At 44.3% G+C, this 27,067-nt stretch overlaps 1 protein-coding gene across 1 annotated transcript; it reads right to left on the reverse strand.

The window, feature by feature from the left end:
• Positions 1-27,011, reverse strand: SIRT1 (sirtuin 1). Its single transcript, XM_044660317.1, has 10 exons — positions 26,919-27,011; positions 26,622-26,856; positions 24,464-24,589; positions 22,167-22,408; positions 19,106-19,258; positions 7,815-7,962; positions 6,498-6,577; positions 5,726-5,912; positions 2,848-3,384; positions 1-801 (listed from the first exon to the last, which is right to left on the reverse strand). The coding sequence occupies exons 1-10, from the start codon at positions 27,009-27,011 to the stop codon at positions 476-478; spliced, it is 2,127 nt and encodes a 708-aa protein (XP_044516252.1). The 3' UTR covers positions 1-475.
• Positions 27,012-27,067: the final 56 nt, after the last annotated feature.

The raw sequence follows: 27,067 nt of genomic DNA on the forward strand, positions 1-27,067 counted from the left end.
GAAGGTGTGAAACAACCATTCAAAATGTTAGAAAGAAAAACGGTGAGAAAAATACCAGTCTTTGGTCTAGATTAGCTGTTCCCTTTATATTAATTTAACATCCAATGGCTTTTGGAAAACTTTAAAATGCTGAAATTCACTAGGCACCCCCTTCCCCCCCAAAATCCAAAAAACGATATATACATACGGATGCATCATCACACAAACTGAATCTTGGGAAAAGTGAGCATAGTGACGAACAGCTGACTAAAGATACTTAGTACCTTACCTTCCTTTTAAAAAAGTTAGTGTTGAGCGTACAGTTATAGAATCACTGAAAAAGTAAAAATTAGACATGAGAATCTGGCTTCACTGTCTCTAAACGCCACTCGCTCGCGGTTTTCCTCGCTCTCCAGTTCAGAAGTAAACATTCATTCTGACATGCCAAAGTTCCTAATGCTGGTGGAAAAGTTCCCGTCCCCGGGCCGAGATGACATTATAACCTGCTGGACGAATGGTCGACGGCGGCGGCCTCGTCCTTGCCGGACGCGGCTTCGCTGGCCGCGCGCTGGTCGTCTTTCTCGCAGCCGCAGCCGGGGCCGCCTCTGTCCGGAGCGTCGGCGTCCTCCTCCAGGCCGTTGTAGAATTCCTCCATCTCGCTCTCGTCCTCCATGGGCTCCTCGAGGCTGGGGCTCCGGCACGTGCCGCTGTCGCTGTTGCTGCCACAAGAGCTGGAGGACAGGACGTCGTCTTCAGAGTCCGAGTACACCTCGGCGCCATGAAAAATATAGCGATTTGGTGGTAAAAAGAGGTACTGGTTACCTTGGGGTCAGATCGTGAGACAAAAGGAGACAACGTTACTTTCCGCTCGCAGCTCAAGTCCTACCAAAGAACCGTCGCGCATACCAGCCAAGCACCCGCTCGGGTCTATGGGGAGCCCCTTCCGCATCTGCGCACTTTAAAATTCAGACAGAGGCTTCTCCACCCGCCTTCAGCTCTGTTTGCCCAACCACCGGCAGGCTCAAGTCTGAAAGAGACTGACCGCTGCATTCTCGCCAATGAGGACAAGAACAAGGTTTGTCTGGAGCGAAGGACACTCCCGAGCAGCTCATTTCCATCCCACCAAACACAGTTGGTTCTGTGCGACCACCAAAGGAGCGCTGCAGGTTTAAGGGACAAAATGGGCATCTTCACAGAAATGTCTCCCTCAGGTACAGGTGGAGGAGACGGCCTGGGCCGTGCTCTGGGCTTTACAAAAGTTCTCGCTCTTTGTCTCGGGCCCTTTTTAGCTTACAAACAAACCACAGAATCAAAGAAACTACATGCCAGAGCGCCAGGCCAGGCCGATGCACCTGCCGTGTACCTGTGCTCCAGACCCAACAGTAGCAACCTACCTGCCACACATGTCAACATTTCCTGGGTAACCTTTAGTTGTGTCCCTGGAGAGCTACCTGAGGGGAGGGGCAGAGGTGGAGGGCAAAACCCCTCCACGCTCCTCCTGGGGTCCCCCTGCTTTGGTTCTTTTTTTCTTTTTTAAACCCTCACCTTCTGTCTTGGAGTCAATACTGTATATTGGGCTCCAAGGCAGAAGAGTGGTAAGGGTGGGCAATGAGGGTCAAGGGACTTGCCCAGGGTCACACAGCTGGGAAGTGTCTGAGGGCAGATCTGAACCCAGGACCTCCCATCTTTAGGCCTGGTTCTTCATCCACTGAGCTACCCAGCTGCCCCCTCCCCTTGGTTCTGAAGGCCCACGTCCCTTTCTACACTCCACCGCCTTCCTCATAGTTTTAACTGCTTCCCTCCAGCCCCTGAAGGAAGGAGTAACCGTTTCCAGTTTCTCAGGGTTTTTCTCATCTCCTAATCTCTTCATTCCTACTGAGATCAATGGTCTATCTGAGCACCCAAAGGTGCAGCATTCAGTATTTCAGAGAAAGCCTCAAACCAAGAATTTCCTCATTAGAGTCAGAGCTTTAAGCCAGTGCTAGAACATTCCCTCGGCCTGGCCAAAGAATTGGGGAGGAGAGTGCCAGGGCCCTGCTCAGGGCAGCTGTTCTGAGAGGGCCCCAGTCAGGGGTGCCTGCGGGGCTCCTCATAGTCAGGAGCCTGAGGAATGACTCGCAGCACCCCTGGTCATCCGGGGGGCAGGGGGCAGCTCGTCCCTTTAGGCTTTAGACGTCTAAAGGAAGGGGCGCCCATCTTCACAAAAAGAAAACTCACTGCAAGCGGCCCCCCACCCCCCACCCCCCGCCGCCATCACAACGCTGTGAGGAAAACTAAAGCAGCAAGCGGGGGTCGTATCAGCGCGGGCAGGTGGCCCTCCGCGGCTGTCTTGTCTGCCTCCCCGAGACGTTTGCGGGGAGCCTGGGAGAAGCAGCGAGAGATCCGGAGGCCCAGCCTCTCCTAGCCAAGAGCGGTGTCCCGACCTGGCCTTCTCCCACGCAGCCCCCCCAGGCGCCCCTGACGATCTCTGACGTGCCTGCGTGGCTGCTCGTCCCCGAAAGCAGCTCTGCAGACACCGAGTATTTGGATAACTGCCTGTCAAGGGGGGGCCGAGAATGAAAAGGAGGAAGTAAGTCTGACCGAGAGCCCTCGACTTGGGGGGGCGCCTCCACATACGTTCTTCGCTCCTCCCCACCCTCCCGGGCTACAGACCCCCTTTCCCATGAGGGGCTGCATTCAGTATTTCAGAGAAAGCCTCAAACCAAGGATTTCCTCATTAGAGTCACAGCTTTAAGCCTCTTCCTCTTCCAAACCGGCTGGCAAAGAAAGCTCCAGACGGGCCAGGAGGTGAGGCCCCCCCCGGGGCACAGGCCCCCCCCGCAGGCTCGGGGCCCCCCGCGCTTCTGAGCGGCTGCCCTGCGCACTTACCGTCGAGCCGCTTACTGATCTGCTCTTTGGCGAGCCGGTTGGGCCAGCACTTCCTCAGGGTCTCCACAACGTGAGTTCTTTCGTTTTTCTCCCCACCGTTGGCTCCGGCCTCCTCCAGCTGCTCTGTGATACTCGCGGGGGGCCCCGAAGGCACTCGGCCCTCCGGCGGCGGCTTCTCCGCTCGGCAGCCCCCCCGGGAGGTGGCCCCGTCGTCGGGCTCCCCGGCCCTCCTGTCGCCCGCCCAAGAGTCTGGCGGGGAAGTTCTGCCGGGGGAACTAGAGTCTTCGGAGACGTTGAGGGGGGTGGGCGGCAGCGCCAGCCAGCGGGCGCCCGGCTCCCTCTGGGGCCGCGGGGGCTTCTCCGTGATCTCCGAAAGCCTCGTCGGGCTGGGGCAGAGCCGGGCGTACTCGCCGCCCAGCCGCTGGCAGAGCTCGTGGATGATGACGTCACAGTCCCCCAGAAGCTCGACGTCAAAGTGCAGGTGAGGCAGGGGTTCCCTGTTGATCAGGATCTGAGGCACTTCGTGGGGAATGGAACCTGCAGGGGCGGGAACAAAGCGCTCGTGAAAAAGCCGGCCGGACACACGCAGACCCACAGCCAAAGGCTAACCTGGTCTGGCGGACGCAGAACCTAAACCTGCTGAGAGCGACGGACGAACCCCCAACTCGGCTCCGGGGCGTCTCCAGAAACCCTTCCAGTGTGGAGAGGCACATCCGTTAAGGGACAGCCCTGGATTTCCTGGAAAAGCCACTGAAAACGAAGCCCCACTTTTCCCACAGAAACCGGCCTGGCCTCGAGCGGGCCCTTGTGTCAGCCGGAATGGTGGAGAGCCGGATGGGAAACGGCAGAAGCGAACGACGCTTCGGCAGACCTCCAAGTGCCGCTGTACGCGGGAGCCAAAAGCAGCACCAGCGCCCAAACCCGCCATGCCTGCCGGGCGCAGCTCTGGTTCTGCCGAGGACTGAAGACACCATCGTGAAGAGCTGAAGAAATCGGATTCGATCGCGGAGAGTCGTTTGGCCCCTGCCGGCGGCGCCCCCTGCGGGCCTCGGCACGCGCCTCGCTAAGGCTCACTGACTGAATCCGATTCAAAACCACTTTCATAACGGATGTTTTTACATCAAAGAGCCACCCGTCAGCGATGACAGCCAGGCCGGAGGCAAACAAACCTGAATTCAAATCGAGCCTCAGAAGCTTCCCGTGTGACCCTGGACAAGTCACTTAACCGTCCCCTCAGGTTTTTCACGTGTGATGAGCCGGAGCCGGCAAACCCGTCCAGCCCCCGCCCCGCCCCCCGGGGGGTCATGAAGAGTCGGACTGAACTGTGTTTAGACACACGAAGGGAAGGGAGCCAGACGTGAGAAGAGGCGCTTTGGCAGGAATGAGACCAGCCGCACTGAACGGGCGCTCAGGCCCTGCCTTCCGTCCTAATCAACACCGCGGATTCCCTCCAAGGGAGAGCAGCGGGAGGCTGAGGCGATTGGGGGCGGGTTTAAGGGGCTCGTCAGGGTCACACAACTACACAGAAATGTCCGAGTCTAGATTTGAACCCAGGACCTCTCCTCTCTAGGCCCGGCTCACAATCTGAGCAGGAAAAGTAGTGATAAAACGTCAGTGATAAAAGAATGTGTAGATGAGCCTCCTCTCCCCCGCCATGAGGTTTGCCCACGTTCAGTTTCTCTTTGAGAAGGAGTAAGAAGTGCTCGTTTTGAACCCGGGTTCTGACCTACGAAACTATCAACATCGATTTGAATTTAAAATGTGCTGAAATAAGTCAAATTCAGGTTTTGTGGTTTCTCTTAAACTTCATCCATCCCAGATGGAACACGAACACGCTTGCTGACAAGGTGTCCCAACAGCGGGGTGCTGCTTCAGGGGGCCCCACGAACAAAGGCACGTGTAAACGTTCAGAGCTCTGCGGGAAGGGGAAGCTCGCCCTGCCTCATCCGTGGCTCCCCGGGCAGGGACGGGGCTCAGATCTGACCTCAGATTCATCAACAACCCTGAAAAAAGGCCCACCATTTCCCCGAGGGGGGGCGGGGCGGGGCGAGTGTCGGATGTCCAGGACAGACGACGAGCGCCCGCTGGCCCTTACCACTGACTCTGATGAGATGAAAAGGGTTTTTTAAAAGTAGGTGTGGGTGTACTGAAGAAAAGCCCCATAATAAGCTATCTAGAAATAGCCTCAAATGGCTGTGGGGATCCCACTTTGGAAACGACAACCACACCCCCAGTTTACCTAGATTTTATTAAAGCATGAGAAAAATTCTCTTATGCTATGCAGTGTTGAAGAACAAAAATAGCTAAAATGACCATAAAACATAATGACCAGTCCAACATAAAAAGGCTTTTTCCACATAAAAAAAAAAAATCACATGCTAGTTAGCATTTTTAGAGCAACTGAAGGTTCATAAAAAGCACTTTACAAATATTATCTCATTAGATCCTCAAAGTGATCCCAGGAAATAGTTGCTATCATTATCTCCATTTTACAGATGATGAAAATGAGGCAGAAGTGAGCAATTTGTCTAGGGTCACGTAGCTAAAAAGTGGCTCAGTACAAATACTCCGGTAGCATGAACTTAGGCCCAGTGCTCTATCCACGGAACCACACACTTTTCTTCTATGGAAACGTTCTGTTTTCCAGCCTCTGAATTATCTCTTTCTAGAAGTCCCTAAATATGTCTGGGTCTGACAGCTGTCCCAGGATAAGGGTCGCAAGACCACAGAAACATCAGAACCAAAACTCTCCTTGGAGTTTGGAGCAGCGGATCCCTTAGTCCCTCGGGAGCCCTGCAGGGAGCCAGTAACCCCAGGCAGACCATCGCTTCTCGTTATCCGCAGAAGTAGCTCGTTCCCATCCTATTACTCTACTTACTCGGAATCAGCGCTACTGGTCTTACTTTCAGGGAAGACCCAATAACAATGAGGAGATCGACTTCATCCTTGTCATACTTCATGGCTCTGTGAAACTGCTCTGGTAAGTTTTCCCCAAAGAATACAATCTCTGGCTTCATGATGGCAAGTGGCTCATCGGCAGGACACCGGGGACAGCGAGGAACCACCTATAGGCAGACCAGATGGGAGAAAACACACACAGTCCTTGAGTCAGGAAAACCCAACCCTGCCAATGGTCAGGAGTGATTTTTCAGGAATTGTATTCTTGAGATTATTATTCAGTTATTTGAGGTTATTCAAGCCACACCACTTTTGCCAAACCCGGTACCGGCAGGCATTTAAAATACACTGTTAGCCAGTACTGTGAAAACAAGGCATCGGATCAGACTGAATGAGGTTCTTTTGGAAATAATGCAGTACCGTGTTATAATGGGCCAGTGCTGGGATGCATCAATGACATTTATTGGAACAAGCCACTTGGGGTGCGCCATCTTCATTCAGAATCTTTGAAAAGCTTTTGTTGCTACAGCGTCATTTAGGAGGATTCTATTCTAGTTTTCCCTCCTATTTTGGGTACGAATAGTGTGCAGCCAGTTCTATTGATTTTACAGAACCCGTTTACCACTTCCGTTTGCTCTGTTCCCCGACCTCCCCCACGCGGGTGCCCAAGTCACCTGGGATGACTCAGAGGCCCTGACACGAGGCCCCACGATTTTTCTCCCAGGCTCAACAACCACAAGTCAGTCCTTTACCTGATTAAATATATCTTCACGTACAGCTTCAGAATCCACCTTGTATTTACAAATCAAGCAAGAAGCTGTTGCAAAGGAACCTGAAAAAAGTCAGAGGTGTGTTACTACTAAAGGATACACGAGCTTGCACACCCACCCACGCTTATGCAAGGCTCAGCAATATCTTGCTTGGGACAAATAGATCTGGAGAATTAGAGGGTCAGAGCTGACTGCCACGATGGGGAATAGCTATAAAAAAAGCCTTAATATGTAGGAATTAAAGGTGTAGGCTTCTTAGTAGTTAAGAGAATTAAAGCCATGAAAGTAGTACTGTAAACCTCTGACACTATGTCCCCTTTTCAAAATCAATCCTAGGCCAGAAGAGTCACACATTTATCCTCACAGGCAGGGATTCATCCATCTAGAAACCACATTGTGAGGGCCTACAGAAGAAGTTTAACTTGCTATTTACCTTTTGGGCTACATGGTCCATACAGAGGATTCAGATTTAAGGGTTTTCAAATGTAATTTCTGAATGTATCCACTAAATACCAACTTCAAGGTCTCCATTTAACTTGATTTTCAATAACAACAAAATAAAAATAATATTAGCTAACTTTTCTATAGCCCTTTACGAATATGTCATTTGATTTTCACAATAACCCTAGCAATTAGGTACACTTATTATTCCCATTTCACAGATGAGGAAAATTGGGCAGACAGAGGTAAAATGTGACTTGCTCAGGGTCACACAGTTTAGTAAGCTTCTGAATCAGGATTTGAACTCAGAACTTCCTGATTCCAGGTCTTATCCACTGTGTACTCTCAATTAGCTGCCCTCTTCATTCCAGGTCTATATAATTTTAATGACTAAATGGATTCCCAGTATCAAGTCTCTCCCCACTGCCAAAAGAGATCTCACCATGTGACTCTCCAGTCAGCTCCATATTGCACGTTGGCTTAAAGGTAAGCTCCTCTCTCAAGTTTTTGGTGTGGGCTTCCTCCTTCCTAGCCTCCTTACCTCCCTCTCTTGGCTCCTGCGGCCCACCCGTCACTCACTTTCTATTCAGTGTCATTCTGGTCACGCCTGTCCTGTACACACTTACGGATGTACCTGCTGCCCCTCTTCCAATACTTTCATTTATTTCATTATCATATGTGTATCCACCACTCCACTCCTGGCACAAAGGCGGAATTGCCTCTTGATCGATCAGGCATTATCACTTCACTGCAATCATCCCATCTCAATTGCTGTGTCAATGACCTCTTCTTACAATCCTAATTTTGTCTTACAAAGGAAAAAAATTCCCAGAATGAAATTCTGAAGCATTTACAAACCATGACACTGAATTATCCTCTGTATCCCCGCAACTTGTTCCAGTGTATCTATGTTCTGAGTGTAGTTTCGAAGTAGTTTTCCTTCTTTATCCGACAAGGCTATAAATTTATGGCAGAGAGATGGCTGGAATTGCCCAGGATAGATTTCCTGTAAAATATAAAAGAATATCTAGTTTATACTTTTTAAAAAACGAGCCCTCCTTAACAGCTTTTGTTTTCACATTGCCTACATTTCCCAAAAGAGCCTTCCCCCTCTCCCTCCCAGACACATCTTATAAAGAGGAAAAAAATTCAGTAAAATTAACTCATATCAGAAAGTCCGCCATTCTCTATAGAGTTCCACCCGCCCCCCCAGCCCCTTCCTCTGCATAGAAGGGAGAGGGCTCCCTTCCCACCTTTTCTTGGGGGTCAAGCTGGGTCATTATAATCAGTTCCTGTAACTCTCCTTGAGACTCATCCTAGCCATTTGTTTTTATAGCACAGCATTACTCAATATGTCCAATGTGCCACAATTTGTTCAGCCATTCTCCAACTAATGGATGTCTACTTTGTTTCCAGTTCCTTGCTGCTAATATTATCCTCAATAGGGGGCATATTCTTTTTGTCCTTTACCTCCTACTGGAAGGAGACGCTCGGGGCCAAAAGATTCAATCATTTTAGTTACCCCCTGCCCCAACTCCCCTAAAACTCTTCCCCTTCCATCTTAGAATAAATCCTGTGTATTGGCTCCAAGGCAGAAGAGTGGTAAGGACTAGGCAATGGGGGTTAAGTGACTTGCTCAGGGTCACACAGCTGGGAAGTGTCGGAGGCCAGATTTGAACCTAGGACCTCCCGTCTCTAGGCCTGACTCCATCCACTGAGCCACCCAGCTGCCCCCTTTACTCACTTTCTTAGAAAGACTCCAAATTTTTTTCCAGAATGGTGGAGCCACTTCACACCTTCAACTCTTATTAACACATCAATTTTTCTACAACCTCTCCCATACTGGCTCCTCCCAACTTTTGTCATGGCCCACTAGCTGGATGTGGGATGGTCTGGAGCTGTTCTGATGTCCACTTCTCTCATTATTAGTGACTCTGGAGCATTATTTCATATGGTAAGTAGCTGGCTATCATTGTTCTGACAACTGTTTCTTCTTATCTTTTGACCTGGGAAGAGTTTGGTTGTCTGACCTCTGATAAGGATCGGAGCTGAGATATTATAATTTATACTTAAATTAGTTAGGACAGAAATTAAATGCTTAAGTTGAACAGTTTTTATCTTCTTAAACTACTAACATAACCAGAACAATCAATTCCTCTAGCAGTAGCAGTGTGAAAAAGTAAACCTGGGAACTAAAAGAAGGTTTAAGCCCCACAACAGATGGCCACGAAATGAAAAAGGAGCCAGATCTGTCCACAAAATTCCCAGGGAGAGGCGAGGGATTATAATTTCAGGTCAGTCACTAGGCACCTGAAATAAGAAGTAATTTATTCAAGATTCTTTGAGCCATCCAAGTCCTAGCTTTTTCTTAGGAAAAAGAGAACAAATAGATAAAAACTAGAATTTCAGGTTTCAAAGCTGCAGTGGCAGAGTATCATTGTATTATTCAAAAAGGGCACTGGCAAGGTAGAAACATGTTCTTCAAGCAGCTTTTTCCTTTGTCATTTTGAATAAAAAGCAGCCTGTGCAAAGTTTTTAAAACTAAGATTTAAATTCTCACCTTCCCTCACATGGACCATTCTATGGACCACTGTCCTGTGCAGCTTTTTGCTAGCAAATGTATGTTTCTCTTCCAAAAAGAGAGAATTAAGACATAGAGACACAGCAGGTTAGTTTGACTGTTTGGTCTGGACCTACCTGTGATTTCATCTACGTAGAGACCCCAGGGTGCAAGTTCCCTCCCCATAAATGCTGCCTAGCACCTCCTCAGTAATTTAGACTTAGAACTGCTTGGGGGGAAGGGAGGAGGTTGGGTTAAAATCACACATGCAGCATGTCACTGGGTAGGACTTGAGCTGGAGTAGTCTAGACTCCATGGCTTGCCCTCTGCAACACACTATGTCTAGACTAGCAAGAAATCAAAGGGGAAAATGTCAAACCTTGCTCTCTTCCAACTTGTGACAAATATTTTAAAGATCAAGTATCATCTCTTTAGAAAACATGGCTGTCAAAATAAATTTTCCTCATAATTTTTTCTTCAAGTGGTTTTTGGTTCATTTTTTTTCAGTTGTGTTCTACTCTCTGTGACTGGGGTTTTCTTGGAAAAAAATCCTAGAGTGGCTTACCATTTCCTTCTCCAGTTCATTTTACAGATGAAGAAACTGAGGCAAATGGGGTTAAATAATTTGGCTCAGAGTCACACAGCTACTAAACGTGTGAGAGGCCAGATTTGAACTAAGATGACTCTCCCTGACTCCAGGTCTGGTACTTTATCCATTGGATCACCTAGCTTTCACTTAGTGGTTTACTACTTATTTATTTCTTTGGCTTTTATGGGTCAAATCCTATTACTCTGAAGCTTTGCATTGTCAGGCAGTTAGGGCCTCCTATGTGCCAAGCACATCCACAAAAACTTATTTGCTCCCTAAAATCCACTCCATCCACGACAACTCTGTACCTCACAGGCAGAGGATAGGAGACATCCTTCTGGGCTCCTGCTTGCCCTTCCAGGCCTTTCTTCTACTGGCCCATCTAGACTATGTTCTCAAGTCCATGCATGTAAAACTGCTTAGAGCATCCTCCCTGTCACCTGGTCTGTGTCTAATTTTCCCAAAGACTTCAGTGCGTAGTTTGCGATCAAGCTCAGGAGTTCCAATATGGGGGTCCCTCGAAGAACTGGACCACCCAACTCTTCATCCTTCCCCTCTTCCACCTCTATCCCGATTCAGTCACACAATGGCCAGTGCACTTCAGACTGCTTCGACTTATCAGTCAGATGTTCACAGTGCTTTAGAGCTGGAAATGCCCACCGAGTCCCACCCCTTCATTTCAGAGCAGGGGAATCGGAGGCCTCTGGTGATTTGGTGACTTACTCAAAACCACAGAGATGCCAGCAGCAGGCCTGGGATTGAAAGCTAGATATTCTTGGCTCCGATCCGACTGCTCTTAATATAGCACCCCTTGAATGATCCAAAGCTTTGCGGTCTACGTTTGGCTCATGCTAAGTCTACACTCTGTATTTACCTACCAACCAACGCCCCCCAAGGCGGTGATGGTGAACCTTTTAGGGGGGCAGGTGATATCCTCAGGCATGTGGAGAGGGGAGGGGGGAACCCACTCTGTGTACGTGCCCAGAGAGGGCTCTGAGGTTTGCCTCTACCACCCTAAACCTGGTTAGTGGCAACATCTCCCAGTTCTGCTTCTGACAAGACCATGGCCATGTGGCCCAACAAAGGCTTCTCTAGCTGTTTGGGCCCGACCCCACCTGGCAGAGAAGCCACTGTGCATGCTGCAGCCCCACTAGAACTGCAGGAAAGACGGGACGTCCCACCGGCTGTGCCACCTGAGGCCGTCTGTCTGCCCGTCACGACGAGAGCCTCTTGAGGGCGGCATCTTCTTGCTTTTCTGCGCCATCTCCGGAGCTCAGCTCAACGTGTCAGATGTGTGTGAGTGCTCGAGAAATGCCTTTTTGCTCGTGTGCCCATTCTGTTTCTGTGCCACGTGTACGCTGGCCTCCACGCTGCCAGGGCACCCCTCTAACTCCCTCCTGGGGCCGGGATCTCCCGACGGGTGACATTGAACCCTGTCCAGATCCAACCATCTTCCTGCCACGCTGCAGGGCGTTCCACCTTCCCTCCCCACGGCCGTCTCTTCCTCAGGGTATGGATCCATCAACACTACCATCACCCTGAACACTAGGCCTCTCACAGTGCCGCCACATAAGCTCTTTGAGGACGCGTACTCTTAATTTTTCTAGTGTTTATGATATTATTGTTTATTTATTTGCATTTCTAAATTATTTGGCAAATGTACCCTCAACACCTGGCACAATAATGGCTTTTTCATTCACTTATTCTCATCTGTTAAGTAGCATGGTCTGTCCTCAGCTGCTGAAAAGAGAATCCATCATGTCCCTGCACTTCCATGACTCCCGAACTGTAAATCTCCATCCCCCTTTCCCCCCTGGATTCCTCTGGTCTTGTTCTAAGGCTTGCTCACCACTGCTCAAGAGGGTCACAAAATAAAGCGGTTTTCACCAATTACAAATTTAGGGCTTAAAGCTTTTAGGGGCCTTGCTGCCTGATATGACCTCCCTCTCCATTTCAAAACTTTCCTTCCCCTCTAACCCCCAAACTCCAGGACTGCCCAAAGATCAAGTCCATTCATAGGGGTCTAGGCTCTCCAACTGCTGTCTATCAGCATTCCAGCCATTCTCCCTCCATCTGGCCACAAAACTATCCTGATGCTCCTCACTGGGGAGGGTTGAATAAGCCTTTCCATACCTACTGCATGCCAAAAAATATTCTAAGGGCTTTAAAAAAAATCTCCCTCAGCTTTACAACAATCTCAAGAGCTAGGTGCTCCTATCCCCATTTTACAGTTGAAAAATCAAAACAACAAGAAACTGAGGGTAAGTGGCTTGCTCAGTCATACAGTATGTGAGGCCAAATCTGAACTCAAGTCTTCCTGACTCCAGACCCAACAACTGTCCAATGTGCCATCAAGTTGCTTCACTAAAGCTAATCCATCTACTCATGCCCTTGATCACAATTCAGGATCTTGCTACCTCTTTTATATTTACCTTCGACTTGTCCCTCTCTTCCATTTACCTTCGACTTGTCCCTCTCTTCCATAATAACTTTCCATCTGCCTACAAAGCTTCTTTAGATCTTTCCATTGTTAAAAACACCAAGTTAGGAGCAGCTATGTATGTGGCCCAATGGAGAGAGCAGATAAGAGGTCCTGGGTTCAAATGCAGTCTCAGAATCTTCTGAGCTATGTAACCCTGGACAAGTCACTTAACCCACATTGCCCAGTCCTTACTACTTTTTTGCCTTGGAACCAATACTCTGTATCCATTTTAAGCCAGAAAGGGTTAAAAATTAAAGTTTTCTTCTGAATTTCCTACGTTATGTATTATTCTATCTTCTCAAAAATTCCACCCAGAAATCTGACCTGTCCTTATAAAAACTTCATTCTCTTTGGCACGAAAATTTTGGACTTAAATTGGGTTTATTTCATTGATATCCATTTGCTATTTAGAAAACAGTCTGGTTGCAGGAGGAGAAGGTAGTTAAGAGGAAAGATAAAGTATCAAACAAGGAAGCGTTACTCAAACCAAAATCAAAACTGCACTGGGATTCTTCTTTTAAGTAAAAGAAAAAGGCCTCCCTTCTGTGGGGATGACTGACTTTCTACATTCCCAGCACTGTGATGATGGCCTTATTGGCCTGCTCCCATCTCCATGCCTGTTGTGGCTCCTTCAGGAAAAAAAAGGAGGCATTAATGACCATTTCCAGATGGTTATAGGAGTCAGAGGGGAAGGCAAGGCTAGGAGGCTGAGGATAGAACAAGTCAGAGTCCAACCAGAAATATGTAGTTAACTCCTTGGGGAAGGATTCCAGGAGCCACCTCGCTCATCCAGCCCCTCTTTGCCCTAGTTTTCTGGTTACAAAACAACAATAACAATAACAATGTGGGTTGTAAGGTTCATCTCTGACCTCCCCATGTTCAGGAATTCACTGTGGTCTAGATAGAAGGGTGCCTCATAAGTTATGTTCTGAGAATGAAGACAAAAAAGCTTAGCCCACATCTGTGTATCTATTTTCTTGTGTTTGGGGCTGGAGAGAAAAGTGCCCAAAGAATCAGAATCATTCCATTTCAACTTAGTGTTCCCTTTCAGGGTTATCATTCAAGACAGTTAAAAAATTAACATGATTGAGAAGTTAGGATTTATGATTTTACCAGGGGTGGGGAAACCCCTCCACATATGCAAAGTGGCAACTCCTCATCCCTTCTGAGTCTTCAGGGTAATCTGAGTCCTGGGAAGTTAAGTAGTTTGTCCATGGCCACAGAGCTGGTACTCTTTTAGAGTCAGGACCAGAACCTGGCTCTTTAAAATTCCAAGACTAGACCCTATAACTACTAAGCCTCACTTCCTATGTAAAAAAAGGTCAGTCCAACTGTTCTGTGAATTGTCCCTCATCTCTGTGCCTTCACCCAAGATCTGACATCAGAATCCATGTCTTTATTCAAAGCTCTTTCAGTGTTATCTCCTCAAATTACTTTTGTATTTATTCATTTTGTGTACACAAATTGCATCTGTCCAGCTCATTTCACACCCTTCCTCCAGAAAGTCATTTATCTACTTCAGAGAGTGTTTCTTTTCTGGTTTGGTGTCCTCAGGGTTAGCTGTCTAATGGCAGTGTTTTGAAACACTAGTATACTACCCAGATAGAGCGTTCTGAGAAAGTAGCTGTAGGATGATATAGTAACTTCTTCATTAGCCACATGGGGATGAACAAGGATAACCTGCCTACTGGGGTGAGGTCCCAGCACTTTTGCACAAGTCAAGGAAACTTGCCATCTCAATGAGCTTTCTGGAACTCTGCTGGTCTAATCATGTGAACACTGTTGCCTAGCCCTGTGCAAAGTCTGACCTTTTGCTAAATAACAAGGGAATCTATGGACATATCTCACCCAAATGCACCTCCATTGCCTCCAAGTATATCCATGACATCAAAAGTAGATTTTCTCACTCCTCATTCCTAATATAATTAGAAAATTTAATTTCCCCAGTTTATTGTCCAAAAGAATAATGACAGAACATGGCTATACATTTTTCAAATTAGATCTGAGTGGAGTTTCCTTTATGTGAAGGGTAAAGCAATGTATAGTCTGGGAGGCACTTCGGTCTAAACCTACTCTTCAGTTACATGGTTGTTGTGTGGCATGTCATGGTGAGGGGAGATTGAGATTGCTCTCAAGGATTCTGCCAGTGTCTGGGTGCCAGGGCCATAGTGCAGAAGTTCAGCAACCATTTGCTTTTCCCAACATAGAGATAATTTTCCAAATGTTGTCAATATCAAGCTTCTCACAGCTTAATATTTATTAATTTTCCCTCTTTCACATAATAGGCAAAGGCCAAATTTCATTTTGCTGACATTCCCTGCTCAAGGTTAATATTGGCCCCCAGCCAATTATTTGCTCATAATCTTCCTGCTGCTAAGATGGCACCATGAATGCAGTAAAAATGTGACCCTGCTCCCTGTACCACCCAATTTTTAAATCCTGACAGGATCTTGATTCCTCCACATGTTAAGTACTAATTGCAGAATGTTTTGCTGAAGTAAATATTATTTGCTCAACAGTTTTAAGACAATTACTTCAGTCTCTCCCACATGCCACTGATTAAGTGTTTATCTTATGAGTTACTACCTTCAAGAACTACAAAGTGCTCCCTGTCAATTTCTATTGATGTACTAATGTCTTCTCTGAAGGACAGGCACAAGCAGGCCAAACTTTTGTTACAGGATTTCTCTCCTCCCACTATACAGACTTCTAGTCACTGTTGCCCTTCTGTGTGATGTGATCTCACACAACACAAAATAGTAATACTGCATGTACACTATACGGCTTTTTTTTCTTACTGTAACATATAATATATATATTTAAAATTCTCTCAAGATGAATGTTAACTAGCAAAAACGATTTAGTTAAAAAGGAAAAAAGACAAAGCTAGAGAGAGTGGAAAAGACAAGCCTAGGACAAAGTACAGAGCACATTTTGCTTAGTTAATTTGCCTCATACCTGTTAGATGTTTAGAGTTTTATGAAATATTTTACCTCCTATTTTGCATATGTGTTTGTTTTGTTGATAGTTGTCTGGTTTATCAGAAACTTTTTTTGGAAATTTGGAATTATTCTTGCAGACTTTAATAAGTCAAGACTGTATTAAAACTAAACTAGCTAGGTTCAGCCATCAAGTTGCCAAGTTACCTTTCTCACCTTGTTATTTCTAGTCTCAGGGACCCTAGATTTTCCAAGCCTCAAAGAGCCTACTTCTTAAAAACAAGGAACCTAGAAGCAGTTACCAATAAGATGACAACAGTAACTCTCAGATATTTAGCTTGAATTGATAACATTAGCAGGAAAACTAGAGGGATGTTGGGGGGTGGAAATGAGAGGTTTCGCTGAATATAGGAAGTGAATTTGGGCAGTTTATGTTACTTTTCCCCCTTCAAGTTAGTAGCAAGTCTTTTATCAGCATCATGTAAATACATTATTAACTGGCAGATCTATGGGGAAAGGAAAGAATTTGAGATCAAGCAAGAGATAGAGAATATTACAAAATGTAAAATGAGTAATTTTGATTACATTAAATTAAAAAGGTTTTGTACAAACAAAACCAATGCAACCAAAATCAGAAGGGAAGCCACAAATTGGGAAAAAATCTTTATAATAAAAACCTCTGACAAAGTTCTAATTTCTCAAATTTATAAGGAGCTAAATCAATTGTACAAAAAAAAAATCAAGCCATTCCCCAGTTGATAAATGGACAAGGGACATGAATAGGCAGTTTTCAGATAAAGAAACCAAAACTATCAATAAACAAATTAAAAAGTGTTCTAAATCTCTCATAATTAGAGAAATGAAAATTAAACAACTCTGAGGTACCACCTCACGCCTAGCAGGACTAGCCAATACAGCAGCAAAGGAAAGTGATAAATGATGGAGGGGATGTGGCAAAATTGGGACACTAATGCATTGCTGGTGGAGTTGTGAATTAGTCTGATCATTCTGGAAGGCAATTTGGAACTATGCCCAAAGGGCTTTAAAAGACTGCCTGCCCTTTGATCCAGCCATTCCACTGCTGGGTTTGTACCCCAAAGAGATCATAAGGAAAAAGGCCTGTACAAAAATATAGCTATGCTCTTTGTGGTGACAAAAAATTGGAAAATGAGGGGATGTCCCTCAGCTGGGGAATGGCTGAACAAATTGTGGTATCTGTTGGTGATGATGGAATACTATTGTGCTAAAAGGAATGATGAACTGAAGGATTGCCTAGTGAACTGGAATGACCTCCAGGAACTGATGCAGAGTGAAAGGAGTAGAACCAGGAGAACATTGTACAGAGAGACAATTACACTATGGCACAATGGAACGTAATGGACTTCTCTACTAGCAGCAATGCAGTGACAGGACAATTCGGAGGGACTTATGAGAATGAAAACTAGCCACATTCAGAGGCAGAACTGTGGGAGGAGAAACAGAATAAAAACATTTCCCTGATCACATGGTTTGATGGGAATATGACTGAGGAGGTAGACTTTAAATGATCACTCTACTGCAAATAATAATAATATGGAAATAGGTTTCCAACAATGATACATGTAAAACCCAGTGGAATTGCTCATTGGCTCTGGGAGGGGAGAGGGAGGAGGGGAGGAAAAGAACATGAATCATGTAACCATGGAAGAATACTCTAAATTAAATAAATTTTTAAAAATACACTACTGAATTAAATTAAATCTTTCTTATCAGAAGCACAAGAAAAACTCTATTTACTTTATGCCTTTAAACAAAATTCATGAAAATTTTTGTCAAAATTAAAATGAAGCAATGAGTCAGAACCCAGCAATTCCTGAATATGCTCCAAGAAAGTGATGGTGTATTATACAGCTATTTCAGACCTCACAACAATACATGAATGGCGTATGTGAAATGTTAGCTAAAAAAAGAAAGGGCAAAAATATGTACACATAATTCTGTTTTGTATAGTGACATTTCTGTAGTCACAGACCTGACAGAAATGTAGGGAGAAAATGGCTTTATTTTTTAAAATGTAGGAAGAAAAATATAAATAAATTTTAATGTTCATTATTTTTAGTTTTCTCTTTCCAGTTTGATTAAAAAGAAATTAGAATTAACTTGTTATAAAACCCCCTCAAGAGTTTTGGTCCCAGTGACCATCCCAAAGAGCCATACTTTTGAAAAAGGATCAACTTGCTTTGTTCTAGGGCCACAAATTACATCCAGATCTAATTCTGAGGGCTGTCTCCACATTCCCCACAGTCCTAAATATGACTGACCAGATAAGAAAGTTGATGCCACTACAGCATACCTGGAATAATTAAGTAGTGATACTACAGTGATTATCACTTTGTATGCAAAAGGAAGCATTATTGATACATTCAAAATCATTTCTCTCCTTGAAAGCTTCATAACCTTACTAGAAAATAAGAACATAGGCTTCAGAAAATTACAGATTTCTTCTAACTTCACCTGGATCCTCACTGGAGCAGGCAGTACCTTTATTCTTCCTTAACCAATTTCCTATCTCATTGCCCACACAATCCATTTCAAACCTCTTTCTTTAAACTCCCACATCTTATTTGTGGCCCTAACAAAAAGCTGAGTATTCACCGATTGTACAATGGCTGAAGAAATTGTGTTTTCTGAACATAATGACATTCTATCTCATTGTAAGAGGCATATAGATTCCAAGAAGCTAGAAAACCGTATAAATGATGCACAGCAAAGGAAGGAGAAACAAGACGAGAGCAATATACATGATTTCAAGAGTGTCAACAAAACCAATCATCCAAAAGGACCCGTCCCTGAATTAACTGTAATAGCTGATCCCACAGCCAAAGCAGGCAATACTGCATATTGGCAGACATAGTATGCTGCTGTGTTGACTGACTTTGCTTAACTCTATTACGGGGGGAAGAGTTCAAAATGATGCTAGTGTAAAAATAAAAACAGATAAAATCTTTTAAAAATTTAACAAAAAAATTTTAGGTTTCTTGAACACACTAAAATTAAAAAAAAAAATCCCACTATTTTCTATCCTAGTAATAACTTTAAGACAAAAGGGCGAGTGCTAGGCAAACAAGGTTGAGTGAGTTGTCCAGTCACACAGAAATTTTTAAATATCTTCTCAAACTAAAACTTGTCTTCAAAACTTGAGCCATTAAAGTTGGTGGTAAATCAAGATTATAAATTTTTTAAAGGAAAACATTAAAAAAATGCATTCCTAATTTAAACCAGCATTTGAAGTTAGGGTTAATTTTTGAAAATAAATTTATTTTCCCCTTGCTTACACTTTCCAGCCTTGTCACCCTAAAAATAAGCAGCTAAAAGCCATGATGGAGAAAGGTGAGCAAAACCCCTTCTGGATATAGGCATGCCTATTCGTTTGAAGTAGCATCTCCTTCAGGTTATTCAATCTTTTTTACCTTACTTCAAGGAGCACTTTATTTCAATGACCTTACTCCATAATAGCATTTGTTGCAAAATAAACAGTCCATTTCAACAAGAAAATGGCAATCACTTTAGCAGAAGATTTAAGCCTAGAAAAGACAATACCTTTGCAAACTTGAAAAATGGTCTTGGATCCTTTCTGAAATATTCAATGTCAAACATTGCTTGAGGATCAGGGAGGTCGGGAAAATCTACTGCCAGTCGAGCATAAATACCATCTCTTGATCTGAAGTCAGGTATTCCACAGGAAACAGATACCTGGAACATGCAGGGTATAATTTCTATAATTAGATATTCTGGCTCTATAATTAGTTAGGATTCCTACTCCACAACTAGAGATAAACAAGCAAAGAAAAGGAATCAGTTGTAGTTTGGTTTTCTTTTTAAGGCCAACTATGACTTCAAAGAAAAAAATGAAATGCTCTTAACCCCCCATTGGGCTCTAACAGATGCCAGTATTTTCCTTTTGACCAAAGTAGACATCAGGAAGGTAGCTTGAGACAAACCTTTGACCAGAAGATACAAGCAATTCAGATTCAATAGGGGGTCAAGAAAGTGAAAGAAACTTTCTCTGCAATAATCCATTATAGGAGGCTAGTCTTTGGAGCTCAAGGGAAATTCTATAAAAGCAAAGTTTGGACAGCCCTCTCCCCAGGAATTAAATGATTAGCTTGGATTATAGAGAATGAATGAATGAATGAATGTTGAAAGTTATTTGGCCTTTATTTTTAAAACACACACATCTATATTTCATAAAATTTTTTAGAAATTGATATATAAGGATAAAAAAAATGTAGAAATCTGGTCATTCCCAAATTGTTTATTCCCTTGAGGCAATACTGAGATTTGTTGCCAGGGTGGATTCCACTTGGTCTTGAATAGCTTTCCTACCCCAGGTTCCCTTTTGGAGTCTCATGATCACCACCTAGATGCTTTCACTGGGCAGTGGCCAAGGTGATTTTGCTCCTGGTTTTTGCCTCTATTAATTTGTAAAACTTCTGCAATACACACAAAGAAAGGAACAGAATCTTGCCTTCCGGTCCCAACAGGCCAATGGTGCCTTAAAGAGAATCCTTGATCCCTCCCCCCACTGGCAGAACAAGTCTAAGCCCTCTTCCACAGGAGGGCCAGGCCTTTGAGCCCTTGACCATAGCCCTGGGTCTTTTCCTCTTCAGGATGAACGCTTATATTCTGGCTGTCCTCCTCTAGCTTCTCTTTAGCTTATCAAAATCCCTTCTAAAATGTGGCAACCAGATCTGAATACATAGTTCCAGTTAAGGTTTTCCCAAGGCAAGCACAGAGTGGGGTGCTTGGCTCCTTGGCCTTCTAAGCCTACAGATCATGCTGCAGCCTCATCACTGACCTGCAGCCTCAGGCCATCACTCAGTGCTACCTGGCAATAGGGTTTTCATCGTATGTTTGCTGCTGATTTTTTGAGCCCAACTTTAAGACCTTACATTTATCCCTATAAAGTCAGCATCTGAAATCCTGCCCCATGTTTCAACTTGTTTAGAATCTGACTGTCATCCCGTGTGTTAGCTTTCCCTCCCAGATTTATGTCACTTGCAAATGCTGATCCAAATTCTATGTAACAGACTGCCAAGTGTCAGACCCCTGTGGTACTCTCTCTCTACTGAAACCTCCTTCCAAGCTGACAGAGGCCATTAATAACGATGCAGAGTTGAGCCACTTGCCTCATTCTGGAATCTACCTAATAGTACTACTGAGTATCTCTCTCTCTTAACCACAACAGCATAAGGGTCTCTGCATGGTGCTATGATCAACTCTAGGGGCAATATTCTCCTGATGGAAAGGGGAAAGCAAAACAAGGTTCATGGCACAACCTGCTTGGCATGAAGCCAGGCAGGCTCTGTCATTGTGGCTTCCTTTTCAAGAGATTCCCCTACCAGCTCTTTAATGACAGATGTTCTAGAATTTTACCAGGAGTCAAAGCTAAGCTGACTAGAGTGTACTTGTGTGACTCCAATTATGTTTGTTTTTTGACCACCAGGGCAACATTTACAAACTTTCTTCCATCTTACAGTCCTTCTGCTGGGTTCCATGAAGATGCCAACGTACAGACTATATCTGCTATAACTACAACCGGTACAGGTGTCTCTTATTAAGGGAGATAAAAGTTTCAGCTCTTGTGACTTGACCACATTAACAATGCTACATTTAGGAAGACCCCTAAACCTCTAAAATCAACCATTCTCACAACTTCAAATACATTATCAGGCTAGGTTCTTCCAGCTCTAAACACTTTAAAAGGGCAAGGCTTCCTATTTCTGCTCCCAGCATCATTTGTGAATACGAATCCAAAGTGGGTAGTAGTCTCCTGGTTTGATCAGCTCGAGAAGGTTCTCTGTTACAACTTGGATATTGGTCCCAGGAAAGCAGAAGTCTCTCTGCTGTTAAACCAGTCAACAAAAAAAAGCTGGGAGACTCTCCCAATCATCACTAATCATGCCTTCTTCCCCAAGTCTGGTTGCACTGGCCAATCACCTGAGAGAACCTAGGGATTCATATTCATCCTTCCTTAGAGAGGAAGAGCTACTGCTCTGGGCTCTGTCTTTAGTGTCCCACTTTGAACCTTTGTTTGGAAATGAGTCTTAAACCAAGGACTATATAACTCCAGAAAAGTAATCCAATAAAATAAAGCAATTGTCACCATACCATCACCCCAATTTATATGGCTAATTAAAAAACAACAAAAACAGCTCTTGAAGGATTCCTTACTCGAGAGGATAAATCCCTGAATTTCCAGCATCCTCCAGCGAAGCAAGGAGTTACTTGTTGCTTGGATTACTTCACCTAACCCTGCCATAAGAATAGGTAAACATCCTAGAGAATAATGGTATTAACTCAAGTTTAGGCCAAGGGGTAGGCCTTGATAACATTTACTGCCTGTTCTCTTATGAAGCAATTATCCTGATGAAAGGGCTATTTTTCCTTTTTAAAGTTTAACTTTGACAGTGGGTATATGTTCTGCGACCGTACTCAATTTGCCTGTAGTCAGTAATGCATACTCATTACTATATTAAGGTAACAAAAAAATTACACAAATTATGAGGAAAAAACTCCACATTCTTTACTGGGAAAAGTACAAGGAAGAAACATGTTCATTAAAAGCACACTACTTTCTGTAATTACCATACATACGCACCCCAGCTCCAGTGAGAACAATGATCTTTTTGCACTCCTGCAATAACTTCACAGCATCCTCAATTGTATTAATATCTTTTCTCTTTTTCCTTTTTGGTGGTTCTGAAAGGATGTTGATAACAATCTGCCAGAGAGTCATATCATCTAGCTCAGGTGGTGGGATTGTTTCTGGCAGCAGATCCTTCAGGATCGTCCGAGGATCTGTGCCGATCATGAGATGTTGCTGCACAAATGTGTAAGGACCTATTATTGGAAGAGAAAAAGAAAACTGAATCGAATCATCCTTCTAAAAACCTTGACAATGATGCTGAATAATAAAAAAAAAATTGCCAGTTAAAAAATGAAATTCCAGTTATAATCAATTTATTCTCAAGACATTCCTAAAATTTCTATGACCCCAAAAGATATCATTTGCATACTTGAAATCTGACAGTCATTAGACTTCAGCAATCAAGTGAGATAAGACCACCTAATGGAAGAAACCAGTCCCCAAATTGAGAAGAAGAGCCACCTAACTGTTCCTACTGTAAACAACTATCCTCATAGAACTATACATGGCAGCCAAAGGAGCAGGATGTTGCCTTAAGTTCTTCCAATAAGAGTTCTGGGTAGAATGTACAAAGTGGATGGAAATATTTGAATCTTTGAATATTCCTATTTCTGATGCCTCATACACAGATCCATCTTTAAGATAACATTTACAAATTTAGACCGAGTTGGTGAATACTTACTATTTACTTAGATGAATCCCATCTTCTTCCAAACAGCACTCTTCACAAATTTTAATGCCCTCTCCCTATGACATCTTCTACTTTGTCAAATATTTTCAAACTTTGTGGTATTAAAAGATTATCTTTAATTCTTTGCAGGGAAAATACTGCAAAAATCTAAGATCAAGAATCTTAAAAAATAAAGCTTTTCACTTTCTGATAAAATGTCAGCAGGACAGAGTTCCATCAGCAAAACTCTTCAATCTCATTCTCAACAGTAAGCACAAGCCTTGTTAGAAAAGGTGGATATGTCTCCATAACATCAAAATTCTAATCTTTACTGAAGCTTTCTTAGCTCATCAAGCTATGAGAACTACTACTGAAGGAACTTTTTCCAGGATAAGCTATCAAGAGTTTTCCACTTGCTCTTTTATAACCCTCTAAAAGTAAGGCACTCAAAAAAGCTGGGTAATCAATCACAGACAGCCCACTGAGACTGCAGGTTTTTATACCCATTTCACAGATAGTGAGGTGAGTCAAGTCAAGCATTTATTAACTGCCTATATAACATGCCAGGAACAGTACTAAAGGCTCAGAGGAAGACCTTAATGAAATTCTATAGGCCCCTCAAAGACTAATAGCACGATGTAGAGAATTTCAAGAATTCCAAAATTTAGATACATTAAGATGTACCTTCAAAAAAGTTTTTTCATAATATTAAAACCTTGAAGTACGAGTCATATTTAATATCAAAACAAAAATGTACAGACTTCAAGTATGAAACTGTCAGCTGGGAAGGCCCAGACACAGAACTGTCAAGAGACATATAAATGACAAAAGCTGGAAATGGCAGTAGCCGTCCTGACAAACGTCATGTTGGAAAATATGGCTTTGGATTCTAGAAGCCTTCTTTTATCCTGGGAGAAAAGGCCCAAGGATTAAAGGAATAAAATTTCCAAAATGAACACCCCTAAAGTAGGGTGGCTAAGATTCTAGAATTAGGTTTTGGAGACTTCTAGAGATCAGAACAAAGAGGAGACCAAGCACAGCTGGCTGAGGACCCTGTAACCCAAGTGTAGAACCCAGTCGGTCAGGCTCTCTGGTGACTTGGATGATGAGACCACAGAAATCCAAACCCAAGAATAAAGCTCAGGTGTAAGCTTCTGTGGCATCCCAGCCACAGGTAGGTACAATGGTCTACCTACTCTTCACTCCTACTACCTACAGTCCCTTTCACTGTATCCAGGAGCCATAGAACTTGCTCAAAGCCACTTAACTAGCTAGTGTTGAAGAGGCTAAACCTCCTGACTCATGGCAGCATGTATCTACTTCAGGCAGATGACAAATTTATACAATCCTAGACATTCTCACATTACACCCCTTAGCCCAGGGTTTGGGGAGCCACAGAAAAGATCACAAAAACCTACCAAAAGGGAGACCCTTGAAAGCCTAGCTTACACAAGGAAAAGATGTCCCACGAGAGGACATCTTTCAGGCCCTGCCAGGTTAGTACTCCAATGTGCCATGGAAACCAAGGGGAATTTTTTAAACAGCCACAAAGTGAATAAGAACACCCCTATGCCTGTACCTGTTCTAGGTCTGGGAGTCCAGTCACTGGAGCTTGCATGAGAGGCACGGTCATCCTCGTCACTGTCACAGGAATGAAAGCCATTGGCAAGAGTTTCATCACTGAAGAGATTTTCTGCAAAATAGAAAGAAAAATGTCAGGCTGAGATAAAATAACTTAGAAACAGCTTACATCTCTAAAAAGGGTCAAACCAGACAGAGAGATAGACAGCAGTGAATACTGGCTGAAGAAATGGCCTCCAAATCAAGAAGACCTGGGTTGAGTTCACCCAGACACATGGCTCTGTGACTGTAAGTCACTTCTCAGTGATTCAGGTAACTCTCCAGACAATTTCTGGTCTCAGAAGAAATTTTCTCAATGAGAACTGTCTGCAGCCAGAAATCATAGCATTAAAAAAAAAAAAAAAAGTAAAGATGACATATTATTTAGGCTCAGTTATGACTATCTTCAAAAAATACATGGATTCAAAATTTTTTTTTTTACTGGAAGTACCTTGTGGAGGACTAGATTAGAAAGCTAGGGCTGAAGTCAGAAGGGACCGAGTTCAAATCCAGCCCAACACTTCCTAGCTGTGTGACCCTGGTAAATCACATGACCTGTTTGCCTCAGTTTTCTCATCTGTAAAATGGGGATGATAATAGCACCTACCACCTACGGTTGTTATAAGAGTTAAAAGAGATTAACTGTAAAAAGTGCTTGGAACAAGAGCAGCAAGGTGGCTCAGTGGATTGAGAGTCAGGCCTAGGGATGGGAAGTACTGGGTTCAAGTTTGGCCTCAGCCCCTTCCTAGCAGTGTAACCCTGGCCAAGTCACTTAACTCCCACTGACTCTTCTGCCTTGGAACTGAAACAGTATTGATTCCAAGATAGAAAGTAAGGGTTTAATAAATAAGTGCTGAGAGCGTAACAGGCACTATATAAAAACATATTCCCTTCCTTTTCCCTACTTCAACTGATACTTCAGGTTATTTACTGTCTATGTGATAGATAATGGATAGATGTAGACCAAAAAACCAGTCCCCCTTATACACTATTAGGGTTTGGGGGCCAACATCTGCAGTTAAGTAAATACAGAAGCCAAAAAATGCAATTCCATCTATGTGTTCACCCTCTTCCACAAAACAGATTACCACTGCTACCAAATTGAGTTTCTTGAGACTGCAGCTAACTAGTTAGTGGCTCCCTAAATTGGAGACCAAGCTTCTTACTGGTCCTTGGCTCTGTGCTTCATTTAATAAAAAAATAAGAACAAAAACCTTTCCCAGTTAGGTAGACTCTACCCAAGCTTGAACTCCACTGGCCTTTGGGTCATCTCCTCATTACACTGAGATACAGTGAGAGGACTTCAGAACAATTTTTTACTATACAGTTAAGTAGATCAATATCATTGTTTTCATCTAAAGAACTGAATCCAAAGATTCCTGAAGATGAGCAATTCAATAACAGAATCTAATTTACTGGGGTGAAAAAGTTACTGATAAATTTTCTGCAACAGGGCTACTTATATCAAACTCTGAGCATTTTGGACCAGAAGTGGGCTTTCAAATAAAAGCAAACCAAATAATGGTAATTCACCAGTTGTTCTTTCACCTAGAGAGTACCTAGTACCTATTATCTCTATATAGCTATATCCTCTAAATAGCTGGAAACCTTTTATAATACGGGCAGCTAATGTTTATACAGCACTTACTAAGTGCTAGGCACTGTGCTAAGTACTTTACCGTGATTTCATTTGATCCTCACAACAACCTTGGGAGATAGGTGCTGTTTATTCCTATTTTTCCTGTGAGGAAACTGAGGCCAACAGAGAGGTGAAGTGACTTATCCAGGGTTACTCAGTTAATAACCCTCCCTTTCAAGGCAGCCACAACAAATGCCTTGGTACCAACTGTTGCTAAATGATGCTAACAGCTGCTGATCAGTAGCAGAAGTGAATGATCATGCTGGAATTGACACTCACAAAATAGTCTCCATTCTCCATCCACTCCCCCTAAAAGGAGAATCCCTAATAAGAACCAGCCTAGATTTTTTGTTTACAAAGTGCTAGGTCACATCTAGCAGAAAACGCCACGCACAAATAGGCCTGGAGGAGGCTAAATAAAAGTTTGGTCATCAGTTATCATCCAGAGACTCCTAAACTTCAAGCGCCCGCCCCTCACCTCTGGGAGCACAAGCCCTCTGCTGGGAGCTGCCGAAGTAGGAGCCGGGAGCAGTCTCTCCTGCCTCCATCTCCGGGAACTCGTTTGACCCAACCCGCAGCGCCTGTGAACCCCCTTGGTGGTACCAAGCTGGGGAGCCCGAGGCCGCCCCGGGGGCGAGGGGAGCCGCCAGCTTCCCTGCCTGCCACTGTCCCCGAGTCCTCAAACAGGAGAACTTAGGAACGGCCCCGAGCCCCTGCAAAGCAGCAGCCTAGGCTTCGGGGTTCTGGTTGGACAGGAGCTGTAGGAAAGGAGCACCCTCCGCATGGGGGCTGTGGGAGGAGTCGAGGTTTGGCCCAGCGGGCCTCCGGGTAGCAGCGTGTGGACAGCGGGACGCAGATCCGTATGCATAAATGCTGCACTCCTCCGCCAGGATCCCCTACGGCCAGGGTCCTCCCCGCGGGGCC

The sequence above is a fragment of the Gracilinanus agilis genome, chromosome 2, assembly GCF_016433145.1.
Source record: "Gracilinanus agilis isolate LMUSP501 chromosome 2, AgileGrace, whole genome shotgun sequence".
Classification (NCBI taxonomy): Eukaryota; Metazoa; Chordata; class Mammalia; order Didelphimorphia; family Didelphidae; genus Gracilinanus; species Gracilinanus agilis.